General features: G+C 43.0%; 1 protein-coding gene across 1 annotated transcript in view; it reads right to left on the bottom strand.

Annotated features, from left to right (window-relative positions):
• Positions 1-16,999, bottom strand: part of RPS6KA1 (ribosomal protein S6 kinase A1) — a 93,600-nt gene extending 76,601 nt beyond the window's left edge. The window contains exon 1 of the mRNA XM_075195776.1: positions 16,870-16,999. Within this exon, the coding sequence (XP_075051877.1) occupies positions 16,870-16,932 (63 nt within the window). The 5' untranslated portion in view covers positions 16,933-16,999. The remainder of the gene's footprint in view (positions 1-16,869) is intronic.
• Positions 17,000-24,049: the final 7,050 nt, after the last annotated feature.

Raw genomic sequence — 24,049 nt, 5'->3', positions numbered from 1 at the left:
ACTTCACTAGGAAGTGGGGCACTTCCTAGTGAAGTGGGCAGAATTCGGGAGATTGCCACACTCGCCCGGGAGTCCGGGAGACTCTCACAAAATGCGGGAGTCTCCCGGACATTCCGGGAGAGTTGGCAAGTATGCATAATACCACCCACCCAAATTGAATATAGCAATACAGTACCAATTCATTATGAAAGTTGTTGCCAGGCTCTTTCAACCCATTCAGAAATTCTCCACTATCCACCTCTTTCACTGCTCAAACTCCCTAGCTCCATCAATCAGAATAAAGTTCAAAATACTACCAACACCTCTGACATGGGGCAGCACTCTGCCTTAGTGGTTAGCACTTCTGCCTCACACCACTGAGGTCATGAATTCAATTCCCAACCATGGCCTTATCTGTGTGGAGTTTGTATGTTCTCCCTGTGTTTGCGTGGGTTTCCTCCCACACTCCAAAAACATACTGGTAGGTTAATTGGCTGCTATCAAATTGACCCTAGTCTCTCTGTCTGTGTATGTTAGGGAATTGACACTGTAAGCTCCAATGGGGCAGGGACTGATGTGAGAGAGTTCTCTGTGCAGTGCTGCAGAATTAGTGGCGTTATATAAATAGCTGCTGATGATGAGGACATAGCCTGTTACTGCTGTCAGAAAATTACTATGCACAGAGGCTAATAGAGGAAATGTTTGGTCAACTACGGAATACATCATGAATATGCCGTTAATGATATTATCAAATTTTGATAGGATTCATTATTGGGCATTGGGTAATTTTGGACCAATCGGCAGTTGTATTGCAGCATGACCTGCATCAGTCATTTACAACCAGATTTATTAAAGTTCACTATATGGAAAGAGATGTTTACAAATTATTCTCTTAAAAAAAAAGATTTGCTTAATGTAGTGGGATATCACCAATGAACAAGAAAGGAACTTCATAGCCAGAACTTCTAAAGTGTATGTGTCACTTGCTGAGCAAAGTCACCCTGGCTAATTTTCATAAGGCTGATTTTTTTTTACTCTGATTATTGTAGGTATAATTCTCACATTAGGTTCACTTGTTATCTTCTCTTTATCATACAACTTATAAATTACACAGCCATCTGTCTAAACCTTGTCCTCTTTTTAGCTCACATGTTCCTCACTTTTCTTCTACAAGATGAAGTAATCCCAATCTTCAATATGTTCCTTTCCAGCTCTTTCAACCTGACTACACTCACTGTAATCTAGATGACCATCTCAAATACCGTCTCTTTTGCTGCTCTATTATATGGTAGATCAGACTTGAGTCACAATCCCAGACGTGGGAATAGGCAGGGGTGGTGTAGACATACTGCGGCTACCTCATTGTACTTTCAGTCAGTCTTCTCGGTCAACACTTTACACTTTTTTATTAGTTAATGTGTTGCAGTCAGTCGTATTCTATCCACTTGGCAGCCCATTTTAATAAAAGTGTGTTTTTGTTTAATGTATTCATTATATAGCTCTCTAGAGCATCCTTTGACTATCTGACTTCTGGATCAAGCTCTCATGTGCTGTAAAACGATTAGAATAAGAACAGAATATTGTACATGATATCCAAGCCGGAGATTTAAAAGGTGTAATTCTTACAATACATTTATTTGCCTAGGCAGTGCTGTATACAATTGGGAAACCGGTCACTTTCCAAGTCTTGGGCACACTTGTAGATCCATAAAAACAGAATTTTTTTTCTTCACTGTGGAATTATCATGGGTAAAACAAAAAACAAAAAAACAATCAGTGCTGTTAATGTATCAGAAACAGAAAATCTAAAGTTTTGTTTTTTTATTTTTGCTTTTTTAAATTAAGATTTTTTGCAACAAGGGTAATGCAGAGTGTATTTTATTGAATTAAAAAGTAATAGGTGTAGCTGTGTTTATTTCTCAGTATAGTGGACAAATGGATTCTTTATTCATTTTGCAAGGACCACAGGAACAAGAAAGTTGCTGTTAACTTTCTACACACCTATAGTCCAGGGGGGTATGGAAGAGCCTCAGCGCTTTTCGTTGCAGGACTAGTACCTAATACAGGCACCAGTTCTGCACAAACTATTCTCAGAGCTGATTATCATTATAGCAGGGGAGGCTTTTGTGGTTATGAAGTGATAATCAGTCCAGTGTAAAGCTAGGTACACACTACAAGAAACTTCCAACGATGCGATAGTTTTACCAACTTTCTCCACGAAAAAAAAAAAAAAAAAAAAAAAAAAGCCCCGATCAACATGCCGATACCTGTGTACACACTAGAACGATTTACCTTCAGATTTGTGTGTCTCTCATACATGTGACAGGATCCCTGGCTGAAGCAACATGTTGGCAGCACCAGCACTCTGTGCTGTCCCCTGTCTGTCTCTGTAATTAATCTCTTCTTATCATGCACTTTGAAGTCATGTGCACTCAAGGGTGAAAGGTCTGCACTGAAGTCCCGGCTTTCTGCAGTTTGTCTCGGCTGTCAAGCAACTTTCTAGCTCGATCGGTTTAGCTGCAGCAGTGAAGGATAAGATGAGAGAGGAGCAGTTGGAGGAACTGCATGCATCTGAACGGAGTGACTGGTAGCTGTGACAGCTGATCTGTAGGCGATTGGAACGATAATATTAAGCATGCCGACCAACTAAATGAAACGACAATCGGGTATGTGGGACGACTGTCGCTCAGCATGTAAGCACACACTGAAGCGATATCTGGCCGAACAGTCGTTTAACGGGCAATTGATCCGATAATGGGCTGAAAAAACGCCAGTGTGTACCCAGCTTAAGACCCTTGTAAGTTAAACATATCAACAGACACACATATTTGTGCCACCCTCATTAAAAAAGTTTTTGCTGCACAGATTGAAAGAATAAAACCGTAAATATGGCAAGTGCAAAAGTTTAGGCACCCTGTCAGAAACATGTCTTTTGACAGAAATCATAGCTATCCAATTTTTCTTTTATTCTTGTCTTAGGAATTTATTCCCACTCTTCTTTACAGAGCATGTCTAGCTCAGAAATATATTTACATCTATTTGCATGAACAAAATGACTGAGATATTATGACAGATTTTCAATAACAATGTCTGTGTTAATTATGAGGAATTTTTCATAGAGTTGTAGATAAAAACATCCAACCACTTTTCAGTTTTCTTCACTGTCTCTGGGACATTGACTTCTTGAATTTGTTAAATATTTATTCAGTAGCTCATTCTCCCTTTCACCTAGACAATATCATCATCATCATCATTTATTTATATAGTGCCAGCAGATTCAGTAATTGGGAACAAACAGTAATAAAACAATAATGGGTAATACATACAGAGAGGTAAGAGGGCCTTGCTTTAAAGCTTATAATCTATGTATTTTATACCACTGGCTGCCACATAACCCAAAGCATAATAGGCTTTGTTCTAAAAAAGTTCCTGGCTTATCTTAGTATTGCTCTGCATACTTTAGACTTTGACTTTTGTGATAAGGTTATAGGAAAAATGTTCCTTCTGACAACTGTTCCTTATAGATCACTTTACAATGGCTCACTACCTGAGCGTCAGCTAAAGCTTTCTACAAATCCTTTGCATTGATATGAGACTTCTGCTTTATATAATCTGACCGGTTTAGTTAGATCTTTCTAGGGCCTCCAAGATCTTGTCTTCAATTCAGCAGTTCCCCTTAACTTCCATTTCTTAATGAAGTTTCTAACAGTAACAATTCCAATCTGGAAGCATTTAGACACTTTTTTATAGCTCTTCCCTGGTTTGTTGCAGTAAACATTGGGCAGGAGACTATATTATTTTCAAGTCCTTAGTCAGCTACTCAGAGGAGACTGTAGTTGTTGAGAGGTTGTAAGTGTTATAGTAAGTATTCATGTCTGGATTTGTCTTTACCTCGCTCAATCTGAAGCTTAACGAGTCAAGCAAGTTTAGTGGCCTTAATTTATTTTTTTATTTACTGAATCAACTGGAAGAGTGCCCAAACATTTGTCCATGCCACATACTCTATTTTATTCATTTAAATCAATTAAAATTAGCAAATAAGTTATAATTGTGCATCAAAACATGCAGAAATATGTAATGTTTAAGTTTGTTCCTAGCAGATGTTAGGACATCTTGCATTAAGATTCAGTGAAATATACAATTTGACCCAGTATATAGTGAAGATGATGGTTATTTGCCACACCTCTCCTGCAAAGGGACAGATAAAGTCCCAAAGAGTCTGCAGGTATAGGCAAGGTTAAATTCCCACAGCACAAAGTTACACAGGTGAGTAATAAGGTTTTTTTTTGGTCAAGTACTACTTGGGAGGAGGATAAAAGCCTGTTTGTTCTTGTGGGAGAAGTGACCGATACCAGATATCTGGCAGGTGACTAGGCAGGAGGACTGCGTCTAGCCAGAGTTAGGGTCCCTTGGTGTCATCCGAAAACAAGAATGCTTTGTTATTTGTCAAGTGAACAATAAAAACAGTTATCCAAGTAATAAGTTGTTGCGTTAGTCATCTGCTGAGTGTCAGCATCACAGTGGTGTCATCGGGGGAAAGAACAGCTAGATCCTGCTGTCCATCCAGTCAACAAATGGTGGTGGGTGAGACATGCTGAACACCACTATCAAGTACCAAACTGTTATAAAGCTTTCAGTTGGCAGATGTAGGACGCCATAGTCTTCAGAAGTTGGCAGCTCCCATGTGAACGCATTTGACATGCAGGCACCACAATACTGGTCACAACAGGAAGATTAGAAACAATGCCTCTATAAATATTCTGATTAGTGTAAAACTTTGTTGCGACTTCAGAAATGTCAATAGCTCGAAATTTTAATATTTCTAGTGCATTATGTACGTTATAGACAAAGTCTTTCACGATTCGAACGTGTCCGTATTCTTCATTAATCTATTGAGTGCTCAAATGAAGCAGATCAGCTCATTTCACTCAGTAGGCACCAGTAAAGCCATTACTGCGTTCAAAAATATATGTTATTTTGCTTTACTTGGCTACATTACTTTTACATTTATTTTGGGTACTAAATTTGTGGTCTAAACACTTTTTTTTTTCCTTTTTAAATTCCTGTAGGCACTTCTACATTGGTGAAACCATCAAGTCCCTCAAGGACAGCATCCAGGAACAGAAACCTTTAACAAATAACTTCTGCAAAGCTTAGGGAACACTGTAAAAAATGCCTGTGAGTCAATGTTCCCCATGTAAAAATATAAATGTTATTAGACACTATATCATGAATTAAAACATACATTCATGTGTGATAAACACAAAAAGATACAAAAGGACTACTGGTAGGAGAATCTTCCTCATCATGTAAGCATTCTGGCTGAGCAGAATGTGGTCTAAAAAAAAGGACTGATTTATTAGTAGCAGATTAGGATATCTTTCGAAAATGAGGTATTTGTGAATCTTTTAGTTATCTTTAAGCACACGAAAACAAAAAGTTATAAGAATCAGTGGTGTTCATCGAGTTTAAACCCCATATCCACTGCAAGTTGCGAACTCCACTTTCCGAAACACACAGAGACTTAAAACTTAAACTTGTCTCATAGAAAGCCAAGTAAAGTTCCCACTGGAATACAAATAAATAATGTATTACATAATTCATATAAATCAATAGGAGAACAAGGGTTTTTACTTAATTTAACCCTATTTTTTGTTTACCTATATATAATGGAACAAGTGTTTTAGGGTCCGTTTACAATTATCATAAGCAGTGAATAAACATCTTTGGGCGCTACCATATATATCACAATGACAATGTACATAGGACTACCATATCACAAGTCCAATAGATGATGTAAAGGTCCAATACAATGATTAGTTCATTCTTTATCCAGTCCACAGAAATGATGAGTACACTTCTTTTATAGTGCCGATATAGTCCAGAAATCGCTTGCATTCATGAAGTAGTATATGTCAAAAAGAAAGAAGGAAGGTGCAATAGTTTATTACCTTCAATATTACATTTATTCAATAAAAACAAAGTGCCAGGTCATGGCCGCCTACCAGATTTGGCTAATGGTAAAGGCATGTAATAAAGTTCTTTTCCAGAGGGTCCACTGGATATATTGCAAAGTTCAGAAAACACAGCGGTCATTAACAGGCTGGAGGTGCAGAGGTCAAACGCGTTTCGACCTTCCACAGGGCTTTATCAAGGCATATAAGTGGCCATTACCTGGCATTTTAGAGTGTTATATCAACATATGAATACATGTCTTGATGTATTTTTATTTTCTATACTTTTGTTTTTAAATAATAAATGTAATATTGAAGGTAATACACTATTACACCTTCCTTCTTTCTTTTTTACATATACTACTTCATGAATGCAAGCAATTTTTGGACTATATCGGCACTATAAAAGAAGTGTACTCATCATTTCTGTGGACTGGATAAAGAATTAACTAATCATTTTATTAGACCTGTACATCATCTATTGGACTTGTAATATGATAGTCCTATGTACATTGTAATTGCGATATATATGGTAGCGCCCAGAGAGGTTAATCCACTGCTTATGGTATGCTCCAATGTTTTTGGTTTGTGGGTGACATTCCTGATTTATATCTCAGGCAGCCACCGTGTAGGAGCACTCTAGGTTTTACACCTTTTGTTTTTTTGTATTCCGTTAACAATTATACTGACCACCGAGATGGCTAAATTACCACTACAGTGTTACAGATATTCTTCATGACCTCAGTCTCCACATTCACCATGGGGCTGTAGTCTCTTTTGAAGAGCTTGGTGATTCCACTTTAAAAGCTCCAGTCCTGCTTTGATCTGCCTGGGCAGGTTACCTCTATGACAGGGGGGCCCCCAAGCTGTAAATAGTGATAACTAGCCCAGGCTATATTCCCTGCCATACTGTCTATACTGGATTTGGTTTCCGCTCCCCATGCTTGTAGCTCTGATGGTTTAGACATCCCAGGCTGTCTAGCCTGGGACTGCTTTTAGCTATAGCTGGGGGGACAATACACATCTTCCTGTTTTAGTAGGAAATCGTCCAGGGTATCTAGCACTGGGGCTGGTTGACGTATGTGAGGGAGAGCTACCAATGTTTATGGACTTATTTTATGTACAAGCTTCTATTGATTTCAATTGGGTTTCTGCATATAGTGCATACGTTGAAAGCTCAATTGAATTGAATGGAGTATTGAAATGAAGGGGAAATAATTCATAGTACACGTTCTAGAAGCGTTTACAAACACATACAAATATACCCACCACATACCAACCGCAGGTTACCCCATATCAAAAGCATGCTAAAACGCATAGGGGCTAATAGTGAGTTGGACATGCAAGTATAAACTATAAAAAGACGCACGTAATAGCGTATTTATACCCATATTTGGAGTTGTACGCATCTCAAAATTTATACAGCATTCCACCGGTCACATATGCACTAGATTTACACCAGGTACACTCATTTCTTTCAATAGCGAATAACGTATTCACCATTAGATTTCATTGAAATAAAATAATAATAATAAAATAAAACAAGCTCTATAATACAACTAGTATAATCTTCTTTCTTGCATACGAATGAAAGTAGCAAAAAAAAATTAAAAAAAATTCTAAAAGACGTCTACAACACACCGCATTCCAACTCAGGCACCTCCGCCTGGAGCTCCTCCGCGGACATTTATAGCCAAATTCCTGCACTATCGTGATCGAGATGCTGTACTACGCCTAGCTAGGCAGAAAGGCCCAGTGGAATATAATGTCAACGAGTAGCAATGTATCCTGACTTTGCTCTGGATGTTCAAAAAAATAGGGCCCAGTTTATTCCGGTGAAGAGAAGATTGCGTGACTTACAGATCCCATATGCCATGATCTTCCCTGCTAGACTGCCTGTGGTCTCAGAGGGTCGCACATCCTTCTTTGATACACCGCGCTAGGCTGCTACCTGGCTGGATCGTCTGGCTGCTGGAGGGCGCTGAAACAGGATGTCAGATGAGCAGTTTAGCATCCCTCTACTTTGTCCTTGGGACACTCTGGTGCTGAGTTACATTATGCAATATGTATTGTGTTCTTCTTGGTACTTGCTACGCTCATTAAGGTTTAAAATGTGTTAATGAGAAAGAAAGTTGCTCTATGGCTCATATATGAGGTAACGGGCTGGAGAGCCCATGGCTTTAAGGCCTATTCTGGTCTCAGTTTGCCCCCCCCCCTTATCTTCCTTTTCTCATTCTTCTTGCTTCTTTTCTCTGTCCTTGTACTCTATTTCTGTTTACCCTGCTTGTTGGCGGGCGGCCTGTCTTGTTGAGCTCGGGCTGTCTTGCACAGTGCGGGCTTGGCGGGTGGCTGTGTGCTGGCTCGTTGGGCATCCTAAGTTAATTACTGTTCGGGTCTGAGGTATACTTTAGTTGGGTGGAGTATACAGGGTGGGGGTAGGGGTTTAGTGTTAAGGTTACTAATTTAGTCTGAGTGCAGTTATGTGTTCGCAAAAATATGACCAATGCTTTTGTAAGACTACATCTATACTTGATTATGTATGCTCTGCGGGGCTGTGGGATACGGGGCAGTGGGTCTCGGGGGAAATGTTACAAGATTTTATGCTTTATGTATGTGTTCTGGTACATCTGACAGGGAGCTGAGAATCCTCTCCTGGAATGTTCGAGGTTTAAACAACAGTGTAAAGCGCTCCCTTGTAATACGTCAAATTAGGAAAAATGATCCTGACATAATTTGTTTATTGGAAACCCATCTGCATGGTGAAAGAACACTCTCCCTTAAAAAGTCATGGGTAGGTGGTGCGTACCACTCCACACACACACACACACACACAACTAATTCTCGAGGTTACTGTATTGGTTCATAAGCGCCTTAGTTTCACCCTGGAAAAAATACAGGTGGATCCAATAGGGAGATTTGTCTTAATGAAATCTGTCATTAATTGGGTTCCGGTGCTCCTTCTTGTGGTGTATATACCCCCTCCGTATAATAGTGAAGTTTTAAAAAAATGTGGTGAGTTTATGGCAATGTCTCCAGAGATTCCTACTATATGTATAGGGGACTTTAACAATGTGATGAATAAATCTTTAGATAGATGGCGGGAACAAAATCTTGCAGTCAGTGACTCTGTGTCGGCCTTTGCTGCCCTGGTAGGGGAGTTGGGCTTGGTAGATGTCTGGCGCTTAAGATATCCAGAAGAGGTGCAATTCTCCTGTTTTTCTACATCATACAATGCATTCTCTAGGATTGATATGGTTTCGTTGTCGCACTCTCTGGTGCCGGCGGTACGGGGGGGGTGGAATACAAGGCTAGAGGAATTTCTGATCACTCGCCTCTTCTTCTGAATATTGACTTTGCTATTGTTAGAGGTCAGTCCTTTTGGAAGTTTAACCCCTTTTGGCTCTCCTTGATGGGTACAGGTGCAACATTGGTGGCTCAGTGGGAAGGGTTTTTCATGGATAACTCTGGTACAGCACGACCCCCCATGGTGTGGGACACTTTTAAAGCTTTTCTGAGGGGGACATTATTTGCCAGTGTGGCGGAAATAAAAAAGTCGTCTAGGCATAAAGAAAAAGAATTGGAGGACACATGCAAATTATTAGAAAGGCAATATGTAAAGGGTAGGACTGAGGCCTCAAGATGTATTTGGCAGGTGGCTCAGAAGGAGTGGGTAAACGATGTGTTTAGAGAAAAGAAACTTACGTTTAGATTTATCAAACATGTGCAGTGTGCTGAGGGAGACAGAAATGGCAGTTTCTTGGCATACCTGGCAAGGGTTGAGAGGGCTAATGCGGCTGTTCCAGTTATTTGTAATGAAAGCGGGGCTAAGAAATTCCCGATGCCTGATATTGTTGAGGTTTTTTACAAATATTACGCTAGTACATATAAGTCACAGGTTCAATATGATTTGGCCACCTTACAAGTATACTTGGATGCTATTATTCTTCCCACACTCTCTGCGGCTAGTAGGGAGTATTTGGACTCTCCTTTTACTGAAGAAGAGATTGATATGGCCATTATGTCATTCCCTAATGGAAAGGCGCCTGGAATAGATGGCATACCCATTGAAATATATAAAAAACATTGATTCTTTTTTGTAGCTAAATTGTTGGGAACACTCGGAGAGCTGTGCGAGGCCAACGCCCTCTCCCCCTCCATGGCGGAGGCAGTGGTGGTGGTGATACCTAAATCAGGTAAAGATCCATTGTACCCAGAGTCATATCGCCCGATCTCACTCCTGACGTGTGATGTAAAGATCTTGGCTAAACTGCTGGCACTGAGGCTAAATAGGGTGGTGTTGGAATTGATTCACCCGGATCAGACTGGGTTCATGCCGGGCAAGTCCACATCTATTAACCTTAGGAGGTTATATACCCTCCTACAGGTGTGGTCGCCTCCTGAGGAGAGCGAAGTGGTGGTATCCCTCGACGCGGCTAAGGCGTTCGACTCGGTGGAGTGGCCGTACCTGTGGGAGGTGTTATCCCATTTCGGGGTGGGTTCCAATTTCATAAAATGGGTTAAGTTACTTTATTCACATCCTGTAGCTCGGGTATGTGTAAACGGCCACCTTTCCCAGCCATTTCAATTGGAAAGGGGCACTAGACAGGGATGCCCATTGTTTCCTGCTTTGTTTGCACTAGCAATAGAACCACTGGCCTACCTTATTCGTAACAATAAAGATATTAAGGGACTTCAATCAGAGCATAGGGAGGATAAGGTGGCGTTATACGCTGATGATATGCTGCTGTTCCTTGCTGACCATAAAGAGTCTCTGGGTACTCTCCTGAGGGTGGTTGATTGTTTTGGGTTATTCTCCGGTCTGAAAATTAATTGGGATAAGTCTAGTGTGTTCCCAGTGGGTTGGAAATGTCCAGTTACTCCACTTAAATATCTCCAACTGAGGTGGACACCAAAATTTAAGTACCTGGGATTGTGGATCACTAACACCCCCTCAGAATTTATGGAACTAAATTTACAGCCTCAGGTTGAATATCTTAAATCAAAAATACATGTGTGGAGGAAGCTCCCTCTTTCTGTGTCTGGCAGGATAAACTTAATTAAGATGGTGGTGCAGCCAAGGTTTTTATATATACTTCAGCAATCACCTATATATATATCCCACCCTCTTTCTTTCGCAGTGTTGACCGTTATTTGACCTCTCTGGTCTGGGGAGGGCCAAGGTTAAGCTCAGCTCGTTGTGCAGGTCCAGGGCTAGTGGTGGTCTTGCGTTTCCAAATTTAAAATTGTACTATATTGCCTCTCAACTGACCCACCTTAAGGCATGGATTTCCGATCCGGGTTACCAGGATCTACACTGGGTATTAGTTCATCAATTCAATGCCAATCATACGCCTTTGCAGTCACTGTTGTCCGGGAGGCTCGGCCCACAGGCTTCTCCGCTCCTGATTCAGGCAATTAAGATCTGGGCAGTCAGTAATAAAATGGTGGGATTCACAGATATAGATCCATGTACTCCTACTAGGGGGGCGAGGAGATTGAGGGAGTTGGACACAGTGGTGGGGTCCAGGTGGTGGTCCCGGTATGGTGTGGTGGCTGTAGGTCAACTATATGAAGTAAATGTTCTTAAACCTTTTGAACAGTTGTCCAGGGAATTTTCTGTGCCTAGAACAATGTTCTTTTCCTACCTCCAACTGAGACATGCCATGTACACACAATTCAAAGGGGAGCCACCAGTGGTTGCCATAGCCCCACTGAGAAAGCAGTTACAGGCTTTGAGCGACAAGGGTCTGATTTCATGTATGTACTCCTGTCTTTTGTATGAATCCACAGTAAATGACTTGAATGACCTGAGAAATCAATGGGAAATAGATATTGGTCCCTTAACAGACAAAGAATGGGGGATGGTCATGGATAGCACTAGTGGCTACACAGCATCATTAAAATTCCAGCAAATACAGGTGTTCATTCTGCATAGGGCCTACTTGACTCCTATCAGGCTGGCTAAGTTCCGCCCCGATAGCACTTCTAAATGTCCAAAATGTAGTTCGGAAAATGGCAATTTCTGGCATCTCATTTGGGAATGTCCCTGTATACAAAACTTCTGGCGAAGAGTCATACGATGTGTTCAAAAAACGGGTATTGAAGTCCCACTTAGGTCATCGGCCACCTGTTTATTTGGGCTCCGTCTGAAGGGAAAGGTCAATAAGCTGACAAAAATGTATATTTCCCAGTTGTTTATGGTGGCTAAGGTTAGCATAGCCCGCTTATGGTTAGCCTTGACGAGTCCCACAATTAAGAGTTGGAAAATCCTGGTTAATGCCACTATAGGGCATGAAAGATTTGTTTACACGAGCAGTCAGGCATTGCCAAAGTTTGAGAATATATGGTACAGGTGGGTGGAGTCTCCATTTTATTTTGTATCCTCAAGTCATGATGTCCCGAATACATGAGGGTCTGGTTCCCCTGGATTACATAATAACAATAATGAAGTCCATAACAAAAAGCAGAGCCCCGCCTCTGCAGAGTACGTATGCAAGAGTATTTACGATGTATATTCCTAATTAAGTATTGTACAAATGTTATCATTATGCGATACTGGTGTCTTACAATTTAACCAATATTTTAAATTTAATATTGGCATATTTGCGACTCTATTTTCTATCTTCTGTATTTGTTTATTTTTTGTTTTGTTGTTGGTATGTATGTACCTTGAAAATTTCCAATAAAAATACTGGATTTAAAAAAAAAAAAAGACGTCTACAAAATCTTGTAAACACAAGTAATAAAGATCGGCGGTAGTCACTTTTCCAAACACGATAATACCGGCAATAGTTAGAGCGACTTAAAAAGGCTGATTACACTAAGGGCAACATTGAGGAAATATATACAGTATGCCCGACACTTGTCATAGACGACTGCTATAAATTGCATGTATGCATATAAATTATGAAGAAAAGGCGGCGAGTGGGAATCTCATCACTTACAATGGCCAGAGTGAGATTGCCAGTTTTAAGGCTGCAATGGCACGACCCGCCACCTGTACAATGTATATGTATGTATGTTATAAATAAAGACGTATAAAACAAAACAAAAATAAACACCTCGGCCAGATGCTTTACATCTAAAAAATATTATTTTTAATATTTTAAGTACTATAGACTAGTGAAAAGCAAATGTAGAACCAAGATTCAAACAAAAGAATATATCACACAACGATCAATCAATCGTCACAACATTAAAACCACTGACCAGTTAAGGGAATTACACTGTTTATCTTGTTACAATGACACCTTTTTAGCGGCAGAATATATTAGGCAGCAACTGAACAGTTAGTTCTTGAAGTTTGTGTTGGAAGCACGAAAAGTGGACAAGTGGAAGGATCTGAGTGACTTTAAAACAGGCCAAATTGTGATGGCTAAACGACTGATTCAGAACAGCTCTAAAACACCAGGCCTTGTGGAGTGCTTCTGGTATGCAGTGGTTAATAGACTAAAAGTGGTCCAAGGAAGGACAACTGGTGAACTGGTGACAGGGTCATGGGCGCCCTTGGCTCACTGATGCACATGGGCAACAAAGGCTAGCTTATGTGGTCCAATCCCACAGAGGAGCTCCTGTAGCACAAGTTGCTGAAAAAATGAATGCTGGCTATGAGAGAAAGGTGTCAGAACACACAGTGCATGGCTGCTTGCTGCATAGCCACAGAGGGGTCAGAGTGCCCATTCTGACCCCCATCCACCGTTGAAAGCACCGACAATGGGCCAGAACTAGACTAAGAAGTAATGGAAAAAGGTGGCACAGTCTGATAAATCATGTTTTCTTTTACATCATGTGGATGGCCAAGTGTGTGTGTGTCGTTTACCTGGGGAAGAAATGGCACCAGAATGCACTATGGGAAGAAGGCAAGCCAGCAGAGGCAATGTGATGCTCTGGCCAATGTTCTGCTGGGAAACCTTGGGTCTTGGTATTTCTGTGGACGTTACTTTGATATGTACCAACTACCACCTACCTAAACATTGTGGAAGACCAAGTACCACCACTTTAATGGTAACTGTTTTCCCTGATGGAAATATCCTCTTTCAGCAGGATCATGACAGAGTTCAAGGTGTTGACTTGGTCTCCAAATTCGCCAGATCTCAATCCAATCGAGCACCGGCGGGATGTACTGGAAAAACAAGTCTGAGCCATGGAGGTCCCGCCTCACAACTTACAAGACAAAGCATCATCTGCTAACATCTTGGTGAAAATTAAGAGATAACTGATCAAAATGTTAAAATAATTTATAGGAAATAAATGATCAATCTTATGAAAGATTGATTTGGCACACAAATCTGCTTACATTTTATGAACAAATAGAAATCTAAACAGTGTAATGGCTGTGGATGCATGAATGGTCTCATACTGTGACTCATACACAATTACTATACAGGGTAAAGTTTGTTGGTAGAATACCACATGCACCTGAATAGAAATAGGCTGGATGACAGATTTTCCTAAATCATAAAGACCCTTTATGTTTGGTTGCACCTGCCCCTGACCTATCTAAGGGACAGCCACAGGAACCCTACAATCTGCACAAAAACAAAACAAGTATTGTGCAGAAAAAGGCTACAAAACCGTATAAAAACAAAATACAACCCATTAGGGTAACATTAGAAACAATGATTTCTTGAAGCATACAAATCAAAGGCTGGAAAAAATGCACTGGATCCCGGAATTTAGCTGTCCTAGGCTCAATGTACAGTATTCTAGGATATGGGACTGTTCTTGTAACCAGATCGGTGCTTCTCCAGTGTACTGGAAAGAAACCTAGGGCATACTAGGTCACCGTAGTTTCCTGAAGGAACAAGTTCAGCTCTAGTTAGAGTAACAGCTAGAATGCTAAATGCCGGGAATCTACAAATTCAAATAATTTTCAGGACTATAGGGAAGGGAGGGGGGGGGGAATAGGCATATTCTGGTGATAAAATATGCAGGTAGGAGGGGGGTACAAACTGATGCTTGATTAGGTCTGGTGGTGAGGACACAAGTTAGTGTAATGTGTTACACTAATTAGGACATAAATGCATAGGCTGGCAACTGAGAGGTTATGGTGGAGGGAGCAATGGCTGCTCTAGTGTTTTACAGTGTGTTGGGCATAGGCTGGGTTATATATTTAGCACAATTACATGCTGGTCATTGCTATACATACACAGTATATGCAGAGCTCACAAATTTTAGCAGGCTGCTAACTTTTTGCACTGGCTCCTAAATTTTATATACATTTTCCAGGCGTGCCATAGATGAAACGTTGCTGGATGATTCCATGAGAAGTATATTTGGCACAGACTTGGAATCAGTACACTGAATATCTGAAGTTTCTAGAGTCAGGAGGAAATGTTCTTGCATTAAAAAGGGTATAGGCTCAAAAGAAAAATCTGGGGCCCAAATCTTACAAGGAATGTTGTAAAACTGTAGAGTGTGCTATACACAGCATCTAAATTAAAAAGAAAAATGGAAAGAATGTACAAGTACATGTATTTACAGAAGCGAAGAGATGTTTAAGGTGGATGTGAGAACTGTGTATAAACACAATCGAGAAATCTCTATGGCACCCTGTTCAGTATCCAGTATCTACAGAGAACACAAAGTTACCCCTTGCAGTTGGAAAAAATGTTTATTCTCCAGCTGCAAATATGGATTTAAAAAGGAAGCGTTAAGCCAAATTTAAAATATGTATTTAAATCCCCTTTCCCCAACAACGCCCTCAGCCCCAATGACTGTACAGGGCTTCAGTCAGAGTCAAAAGGCTAATAAATATATTATTTCTGCCTGACTTTACTTACATAAATATTTATATACACACATATGTACATACTGCCAAAAAAGCACTACATGTCTCAAAAACTATAACGTTTGCTTGAACAGCCCAAGAAACAAAACAAAAAAAACCAACTCATACTTGTTACCTGGCACAATAAGAGGATGCTGTTTTCATTAAAGAATTCCAATACACCCATAATGAACGTTTTTACAAAAAACTAGCAGAATGCCATGAGTTCAGTAACTACCCTGGATATATTTAGTCTGGGTAGAGATCAGTGTAAAACACCTAAACTCACTAAGGAGTTAAAAGAAACTGCCAGACAAAAATATATCTGCAAACACTAATATATTGTAAACATTTCTACATTACACTGCAACACTGAAATGAACATTAACCAAGATTTACTTTTAGCTCATTTTTTCTACTGTTGTGTTTATTACCATGACAATTTTGTCACAGCACAACTGAAATAAAGAGAAAAACACACACACCCTGTAGGAATATACCAGATAACAATCTGATTACATGATTACATGTTGAAATCACTGCTTAGTTCAAATCAAGGAGCCCTATGAGATTTTACATATTGCATAAAACATATTGCATATTGTATAACCAACGTGGCAAGTGCCCCAGACACCTGTGGATGCACAGTACAGCAGTAATTTCCTTGTAGCATATTAACATAAAAACACAATTAATGCAAATGAGATTATATATATATATATATATATATATATATATATATATATATATATATATATATACACACAGAAATATTTTTATTGAACCTTACTTACACTATGAGACTGATTTAACATTAGTTCTAATCTGCGCTCAGAAATCAACCTAACCTGTACAACACAGTGACCAGCATAGATTCAGTCAATGCTCACACTGCCTGTATTTACTTGCAAACTGGAAGAAATCAGTGATAGATGCACTAAGGAATGCTGTGCCAGCTCACACATAACAAACAGAGGGTGCAATACATGCTCACACAAAACTGATATTTGCACCTCCTAATTAACGGTAGAAATATGCACGGCATGAATGACAGGAGGTAACTCATAGTACAGACACTGTCACTGACATTCATACAGACAATACAGGAAAGTGGCTGGCACAGCACACTCCTTTCACACGTCAGATATTGCAGCTGCTCTCTCTCACCTCCGTGTCCTCGGGTACCAGCTCTACGTCGGGCCACAGATCAACCAGTTGCGCAAGCGGCATGTTGCACGGGCCAGTTCTCTCAGTCTCCCTGTTCACTGCACACAAGATCCACAGTGATCGCTTGACTCCTCCTCTCACTCACTGACAGCACTGCACCGACGCCCTCCCCTCCTACTATTGGCTGGTAGACAGCGCCGCGCTGGCCATTGGCTTCTGATGAAGCGGGGAGGAGACTAATGGGGAAACCCGGCCCTTAACCGACACCACCAGTAGCCCCTCAGGTAAATGTTTCCCTTACAGACTCTGAAGAAGTGGTAGAGAAAGCAGCGGACTCGCTGTGTGCGCCACCTTGTGGCTTGTAATTTAAATAAAGAGCCGTTGATGTCAAAATAAGGTTTTTTAAACAGGAGAACGTACATATTGTACAGTCACAGCCAAAAGTTTTGAGAATGACACCTGTATTGTATTTCACAAAGTCTGCTTAGTTTTTATAATGGCAATTTGCAAATACTCCAGAATGTCCTGAAGATCTTTTTGTCAGATGTTGCTATGGTATACTGAAATAAAATGACAAGTATTTCATAAGTGTCAAAGGCTTTTATTGACAATTACATTAAGTTACTGCAAAGAGTCGATATTTGCAGTCGCCCTGGCATGCTGTCAATCAACTTTTGGGCCACATACTGACTGATGTCTGCCCATTCTTTTTGTTTGTCAGATTTGTGTGTCCACCCACCTCAGGAGGATTGACCACAAGTTCTCAATGGGATTAAATTCTGCAGGGTTTGCTTGTCATGGGCCCAAAATTTTGATGTTTTGATCACAGAGCCACTTAGTTATTACTTTTGCCTTATGGCAAGTGCGTCACCAAACTGTTCTTGGATGGTTGGGAGAAGTTGCACTTGGACGATGTTTTGGTACCATTCTTTATTCATGGCTGTGTTCTTAAGCAAAAGTGTAAGTGAGCCCACTCCCTCAGTTAAGAAGCAACCCCACTCATGATTGGTCTCATGATGCTTTACTATTGGCATGACACAGGACTGATGGTAGCGCTCACCTTTCCTTCTCCGGACAAGCATTTTTCCAGAGACCCCCAAACAATCTGAAAGAGGATTCATCAGAGAAAATGACTTTACCCCAGTTCTCAGCAGTCCAATCCCTGCACCTTTTGCAAAATACAGTCTGTCCCTGATGTTTTTCCTGGATAGTGTCAGGCGCCGCTCGGCGGCCGCCCGCCCGTCCACACAGAACGTCTGGCATCACTTCCCCTTCCGCCCGGCCGGCCAGCTCAGAACCAGAAGCGTCCCCGTTGCTAGGCAACGGGACGCTGTTTGAAGAGAGCGCTACGGCGCTACAGTATGACTAGCGCTACGGCGCTACTGCTATGACAGCACTACCAGTGCTGAGGGCATTGGCTAGCAGCACTATTTAAGGCCCTCTGACCTCACCTCCTGTGCCAGAGTTTCAGGTCCTTTCCTGTCCTCCAGCGTTCCAGTGTTCCTGAGTCTATCTGTTCCTGACCCTTGCTTTCCTCCAGTTTATTGCCGTTTGCCTGTGACCATTGTGACCCGGATTGCCTTGACTACCCCTTTGGATCTCCCGTTTGTACCTCGCTGTCAGAACGTTATTGACCCGGCTTTATTCACACCCCGCTCGGATTCTCCTTGTGTACCTACATTGCCCGCACCGTTGCCGAACCTGCCTGTCTGACAATTCTCCCGTACTTCGCTATCTGACTCGTGGAAGGACCGCGACCTGCGTGTTTCCTGCAGCTAAGCCCATACCTCCTTGCGGGGGTCCCTGGTGAACACCAGGGGCATGTTAGAGTCCGCGCCTTCTTCCGAGTAGTGCCAACGATAGCAGGTACGCTATACTAGTCGTGACAGTAAACTCTGGCGATGACTACCGAAGGAACGGGGGAACCCTCAGCCCGGGACCTTCTCATTTATTTGGCTCAGCGAGTAGAACAGCAAGAAGCAGCCCAAGCACACCTCCTACAATGTGTTCAAGGTATCGCTACACGCTTCGACGCCTTACAAGGCTCCCTGCCTGCTGCTCCTGCCATTACCACCGCCCCAGGGGCGCCCTCTAGTGTGGTTACTGTATCCACTGCAACTTCTGGCATGCGTATCCCCACGCCTGAGAAATACGATGGAGATCCCAAGAAATGCAGGGGTTTCTTGAACCAGTGCTCCATCCAGTTTGAGTGCAATGCAGGAGCATTTCCTTCAGAGCGAACGAAGGTGGCGTTTATGATCTCCCTCCTGAGTGGTCAAGCACTAGCCTGGGCTTCGCCTTTGTGGGAAAATGGAGACCCTCTTCTTAATAACACCGGCTCCTTTATCGAAGCTTTCAGGAGAGTCTTCGATGACCCTGGGAGAGTAGCCTCTGCTGCCACCAGCTTGCTGAACCTGCGTCAAGGCAACTTATCGGTTGGGCAATATGCCATCCAGTTCCGGACCTTAGCGTCAGAGCTGAAATGGAACAACGAGGCGCTGGTCGCAACTTTTTGGCAAGGTCTAATCGACCGTATTAAGGACGAACTAATTTCTCGGGATCTTCCCTCTGATCTTGATACTCTAATTGCACTATGTATCAAAGTAGACCTACGTTATCAGGAACGCACCCAGGAACGTCCGGTCTCTAAGCGGGTGGTTCCTCGTCTGGCTCCTCAATTTCAAAACCCAGTTTTGCCTATGGATGAACCCATGCAAGTAGGACGTTCCCGTTTATCCCCAGAAGAAAGAGAGAGGCGCTTCAGGCAGCGTCTCTGCCTTTACTGCGGCGATTCCGGACATGTTCTTAAGGTCTGTCCTAAGAGACCGGGAAGCCCGTCCTCCTAAACGGTAGCAGGGAGGCCGGTTTAGGAGTATCCACAGTTGCTCCCTACTCAAAAAACACCCCTGAGCTTCTTGTGGCAGTCACCCTGAGCACCCCTAGAGGTCCCTTCTCCACCACGGCCTTTGTGGATTCCGGCTCCTCCGGGAACTTCATTTCTGCCACTCTCATTGCTGGGCTTCAAATCCCCACCCTCCCCTTGCCTCAATCATTATCATTAACAGCAGTGGATGGGAACCGTGTCAGCAGTGGCTCCATCTCCTTCATCACTTCACCTATTCGGCTAATGGTTGGAGCCCTCCATAGTGAGATGATTCAGTTGTTGGTGTTGCCAAAATCCATCAATCCCATTATCTTGGGTCTTCCATGGCTACGAAGACATTCTCCGCAGATGGATTGGGATCGAGCTCAGGTTACTCGTTGGGGTACAGAATGCCATCATAGATGTCTACCTAGTGTTCTGCCTCCTGGTTCCCAAGTTGTTGCTCAGTCCACGGTGACGGAGGTTAGCCTTCCAGCTGCATACACTGACTTCCAAGATGTTTTCAGTAAAACTGAGGCCGAGTTATTACCTCCCCATCGGCCCTGGGATTGTTCCATCACTTTGCTTCCCGATCAACCTATACCCAAGGGGCGAACGTATCCCCTTTCTCGCCCAGAAACCCTGGCAATGTCCCAATATATCAAGGAGAATCTGGAACGTGGTTTTATTCGCAAGTCTACCTCTCCTGCTGGGGCTGGATTCTTCTTTGTCAAGAAAAAAGATGGGTCTCTGCGCCCATGCATTGACTATAGACCCCTGAATCGTATTACCATTAAGAACCGGTACCCGTTACATCTTATCTCCGACCTATTTGACAGAATCAGCGGGGCTCAAGTGTTTACTAAATTAGACCTACGAGGGGCCTACAACCTCATTCGTATAAAGAAGGGTGACGAGTGGAAGACCGCCTTCAATACGAGGGATGGTCATTTTGAATACCTGGTAATGCCCTTCGGTCTTTGCAATGCCCCTGCCATCTTCCAGAATTTCGTTAATGACATCTTTCAAGATCTGTTGTACACCTCCGTAGTCGTTTATCTAGACGACATCCTAGTGTTTTCTAAAGACTTGAGGTCTCATCAAGAACAAGTGAGGGAGGTCTTACGAAGACTGCGCAAATATCATCTTTATTGCAAATTGGAAAAATGTGTTTTTGAAGTTCTCCAAGTGTCCTTCCTTGGGTTCATTGTGTCCGGCTCCGGGTTACAGATGGATCCCACCAAGGTGTCATCCATCTTGAATTGGCCTCAACCGCAGGGTCTTAAAAGTATCCAAAGATTCATTGGATTCGCCAATTATTATCGACAGTTCATCCAAGATTTCTCTTCCATCATTGCTCCAATTACAGCATTAACTAGGAGATCTGCCAATCCTAAAATATGGTCTCCAGAAGCTGTTTCTGCCTTTACTACCCTGAAGAAAGCCTTTTCCTCAGCCTCTGTTCTCTCTCAGCCGGATCAACAGCGACCTTTCTTTGTGGAGGTAGACGCCTCTTCAATAGGCATTGGAGCCGTGTTATTCCAAAAGACACCTTCAGGTACCCATTCTCCATGTGGGTTCTTCTCCAGACGATTTCTTCCCAACGAGATTAATTACGGAATCGGAGACAAGGAGCTTCTCGCTATTAAAGCAGCTTTGGAGGAATGGCGGCACCTATTAGAGGGAGCCCTATATCCAGTTTCCATCCTTACAGATCACCGAAATTTGACATTCATTCGGGAAGCCCGCTGTCTGAATCCTCGGCAGGCCCGCTGGGCATCATTCTTTGCTCGCTTCAACATGATTCTTACCTTCTGTCCAGGTGCTAAGAATGGGCGGGCAGACGCTCTATCTCGTTCTTTTGATGATACTGACCGCCTGAATCCATCGATTCCTCATTGCATTATTGACCCTTCGAACATCATTGCTATTACCAATACTGTGAAGGATGCTCCGCCCACAGGACGATCCTTTGTGGAACCACAATTACGACTCAAGGTATTGCGTTGGGCCCATTCGTCCTGTATTGCGGGTCACGCCGGCATAAAGAAGACCACATTCCTTCTCTGCCGTCGTTTCTGGTGGCCTACCATACGCGCTGATATACGGGACTTTATTGCAGCATGTACCATTTGTGCCCAACACAAAACTTCCAGGAAGGTTCCTGCTGGGTTGCTCCAGCCCCTACCCACGCCTGATACTCCTTGGGAGAGTATAGCCATGGATTTTATTACTGACCTTCCCTGCAGTTCTGGATTCAATACCATCTGGGTTGTCATTGACCGATTTTCTAAAATGGTGCATTTTATTCCTCTTTCAGGTCTACCTTCAGCCAGTCACTTAGCCGACACATTTATCAAGGAGATCTTCAGACTTCATGGTTGCCCTAAGGAAATTATCTCTGACAGGGGAGTACAATTCATCTCCCGGTTCTGGAGGACTTTCTGTAAAAAACTGGGTACGGAGTTAAAATTCTCATCGGGATATCACCCCCAGACCAATGGTCAGACCGAGCGGATCAACCAGGATTTAGAGACTTTTCTCCGTTGCTTTACCGCTGAGAATCAAAGCAGATGGTCACAATTCCTTCCCTGGGCAGAATTCTCACACAATCACCATGTCCATGAATCTACCGGGTTTTCTCCATTCTTTATTGTGACCGGGATGTATCCTATTATCCCAGAGCCATTTCCCAATTCTTCCTCCTCTGTTCCAGCGGTGGACTCACTTTATCGAGAATTCTCTATCATTTGGGCCACAACCAAAACAGCTCTGCAAAAGGCATCACAGCACCATAAGATCTTTGCAGATCGCCACCGTAGAGCTACTCCCCTATTAAAGGTAGGGGATCAAGTATGGCTTTCCACTAAAGATTTAAAACTCAAAGTACCATCTATGAAAATGGCTCCACGTTTTATTGGTCCTTACATCATCTCACAAGTTATTAATCCAGTGTGTGTTAAACTAAAACTACCGGCTTCTTTACGATGTCATAATACTTTTCATGTGTCCCTACTCCGGCCATTGGTGCTTAACAGGTTCTTTGTACCCCCATCTCGACCTCCTCCTATTCAAACCTCCTCTGGAACAGAGTTTGAGATCAGCCGGATTCTGGATGTCCGCATTCGCTACGGGCAACAACAGTTCCTGGTGCACTGGAAGGGATTTGGCCCGGAAGAAAGATCTTGGGTGAATAAACCGGACCTTCACGCTCCTCAGTTACTCAAGAGATTCCTCCAAACAAGGGGAGAAGGAGGAGGGCATACTGTCAGGCGCCGCTCGGCGGCCGCCCGCCCGTCCACACAGAACGTCTGGTTGCCTAGCAACCAGACGCATCACTTCCGCCCGGCCAGCTCAGAACCAGAAGCGTCCCCGTTGCTAGGCAACGGGACGCTGTTTGAAGAGAGCGCTACGGCGCTACAGTATGACTAGCGCTACGGCGCTACTGCTATGACAGCACTACCAGTGCTGAGGGCATTGGCTAGCAGCACTATTTAAGGCCCTCTGACCTCACCTCCTGTGCCAGAGTTTCAGGTCCTTTCCTGTCCTCCAGCGTTCCAGTGTTCCTGAGTCTATCTGTTCCTGACCCTTGCTTTCCTCCAGTTTATTGCCGTTTGCCTGTGACCATTGTGACCCGGATTGCCTTGACTACCCCTTTGGATCTCCCGTTTGTACCTCGCTGTCAGAACGTTATTGACCCGGCTTTATTCACACCCCGCTCGGATTCTCCTTGTGTACCTACATTGCCCGCACCGTTGCCGAACCTGCCTGTCTGACAATTCTCCCGTACTTCGCTATCTGACTCGTGGAAGGACCGCGACCTGCGTGTTTCCTGCAGCTAAGCCCATACCTCCTTGCGGGGGTCCCTGGTGAACACCAGGGGCATGTTAGACTCCGCGCCTTCTTCCGAGTAGTGCCAACGATAGCAGGTACGCTATACTAGTCGTGACAGTAAACTCTGGCGATGACTACCGAAGGAACGGGGGAACCCTCAGCCCGGGACCTTCTCATTCATTTGGCTCAGCGAGTAGAACAGCAAGAAGCAGCCCAAGCACACCTCCTACAATGTGTTCAAGGTATCGCTACACGCTTCGACGCCTTACAAGGCTCCCTGCCTGCTGCTCCTGCCATTACCACCGCCCCAGGGGCGCCCTCTAGTGTGGTTACTGTATCCACTGCAACTTCTGGCATGCGTATCCCCACGCCTGAGAAATACGATGGAGATCCCAAGAAATGCAGGGGTTTCTTGAACCAGTGCTCCATCCAGTTTGAGTGCAATGCAGGAGCATTTCCTTCAGAGCGAACGAAGGTGGCGTT

Source organism: Mixophyes fleayi, chromosome 2 (assembly GCF_038048845.1).
Source record: "Mixophyes fleayi isolate aMixFle1 chromosome 2, aMixFle1.hap1, whole genome shotgun sequence".
Lineage (NCBI taxonomy): Eukaryota > Metazoa > Chordata > Amphibia > Anura > Limnodynastidae > Mixophyes > Mixophyes fleayi.
This window is presented reverse-complemented; position numbering and strand designations above follow the sequence as displayed.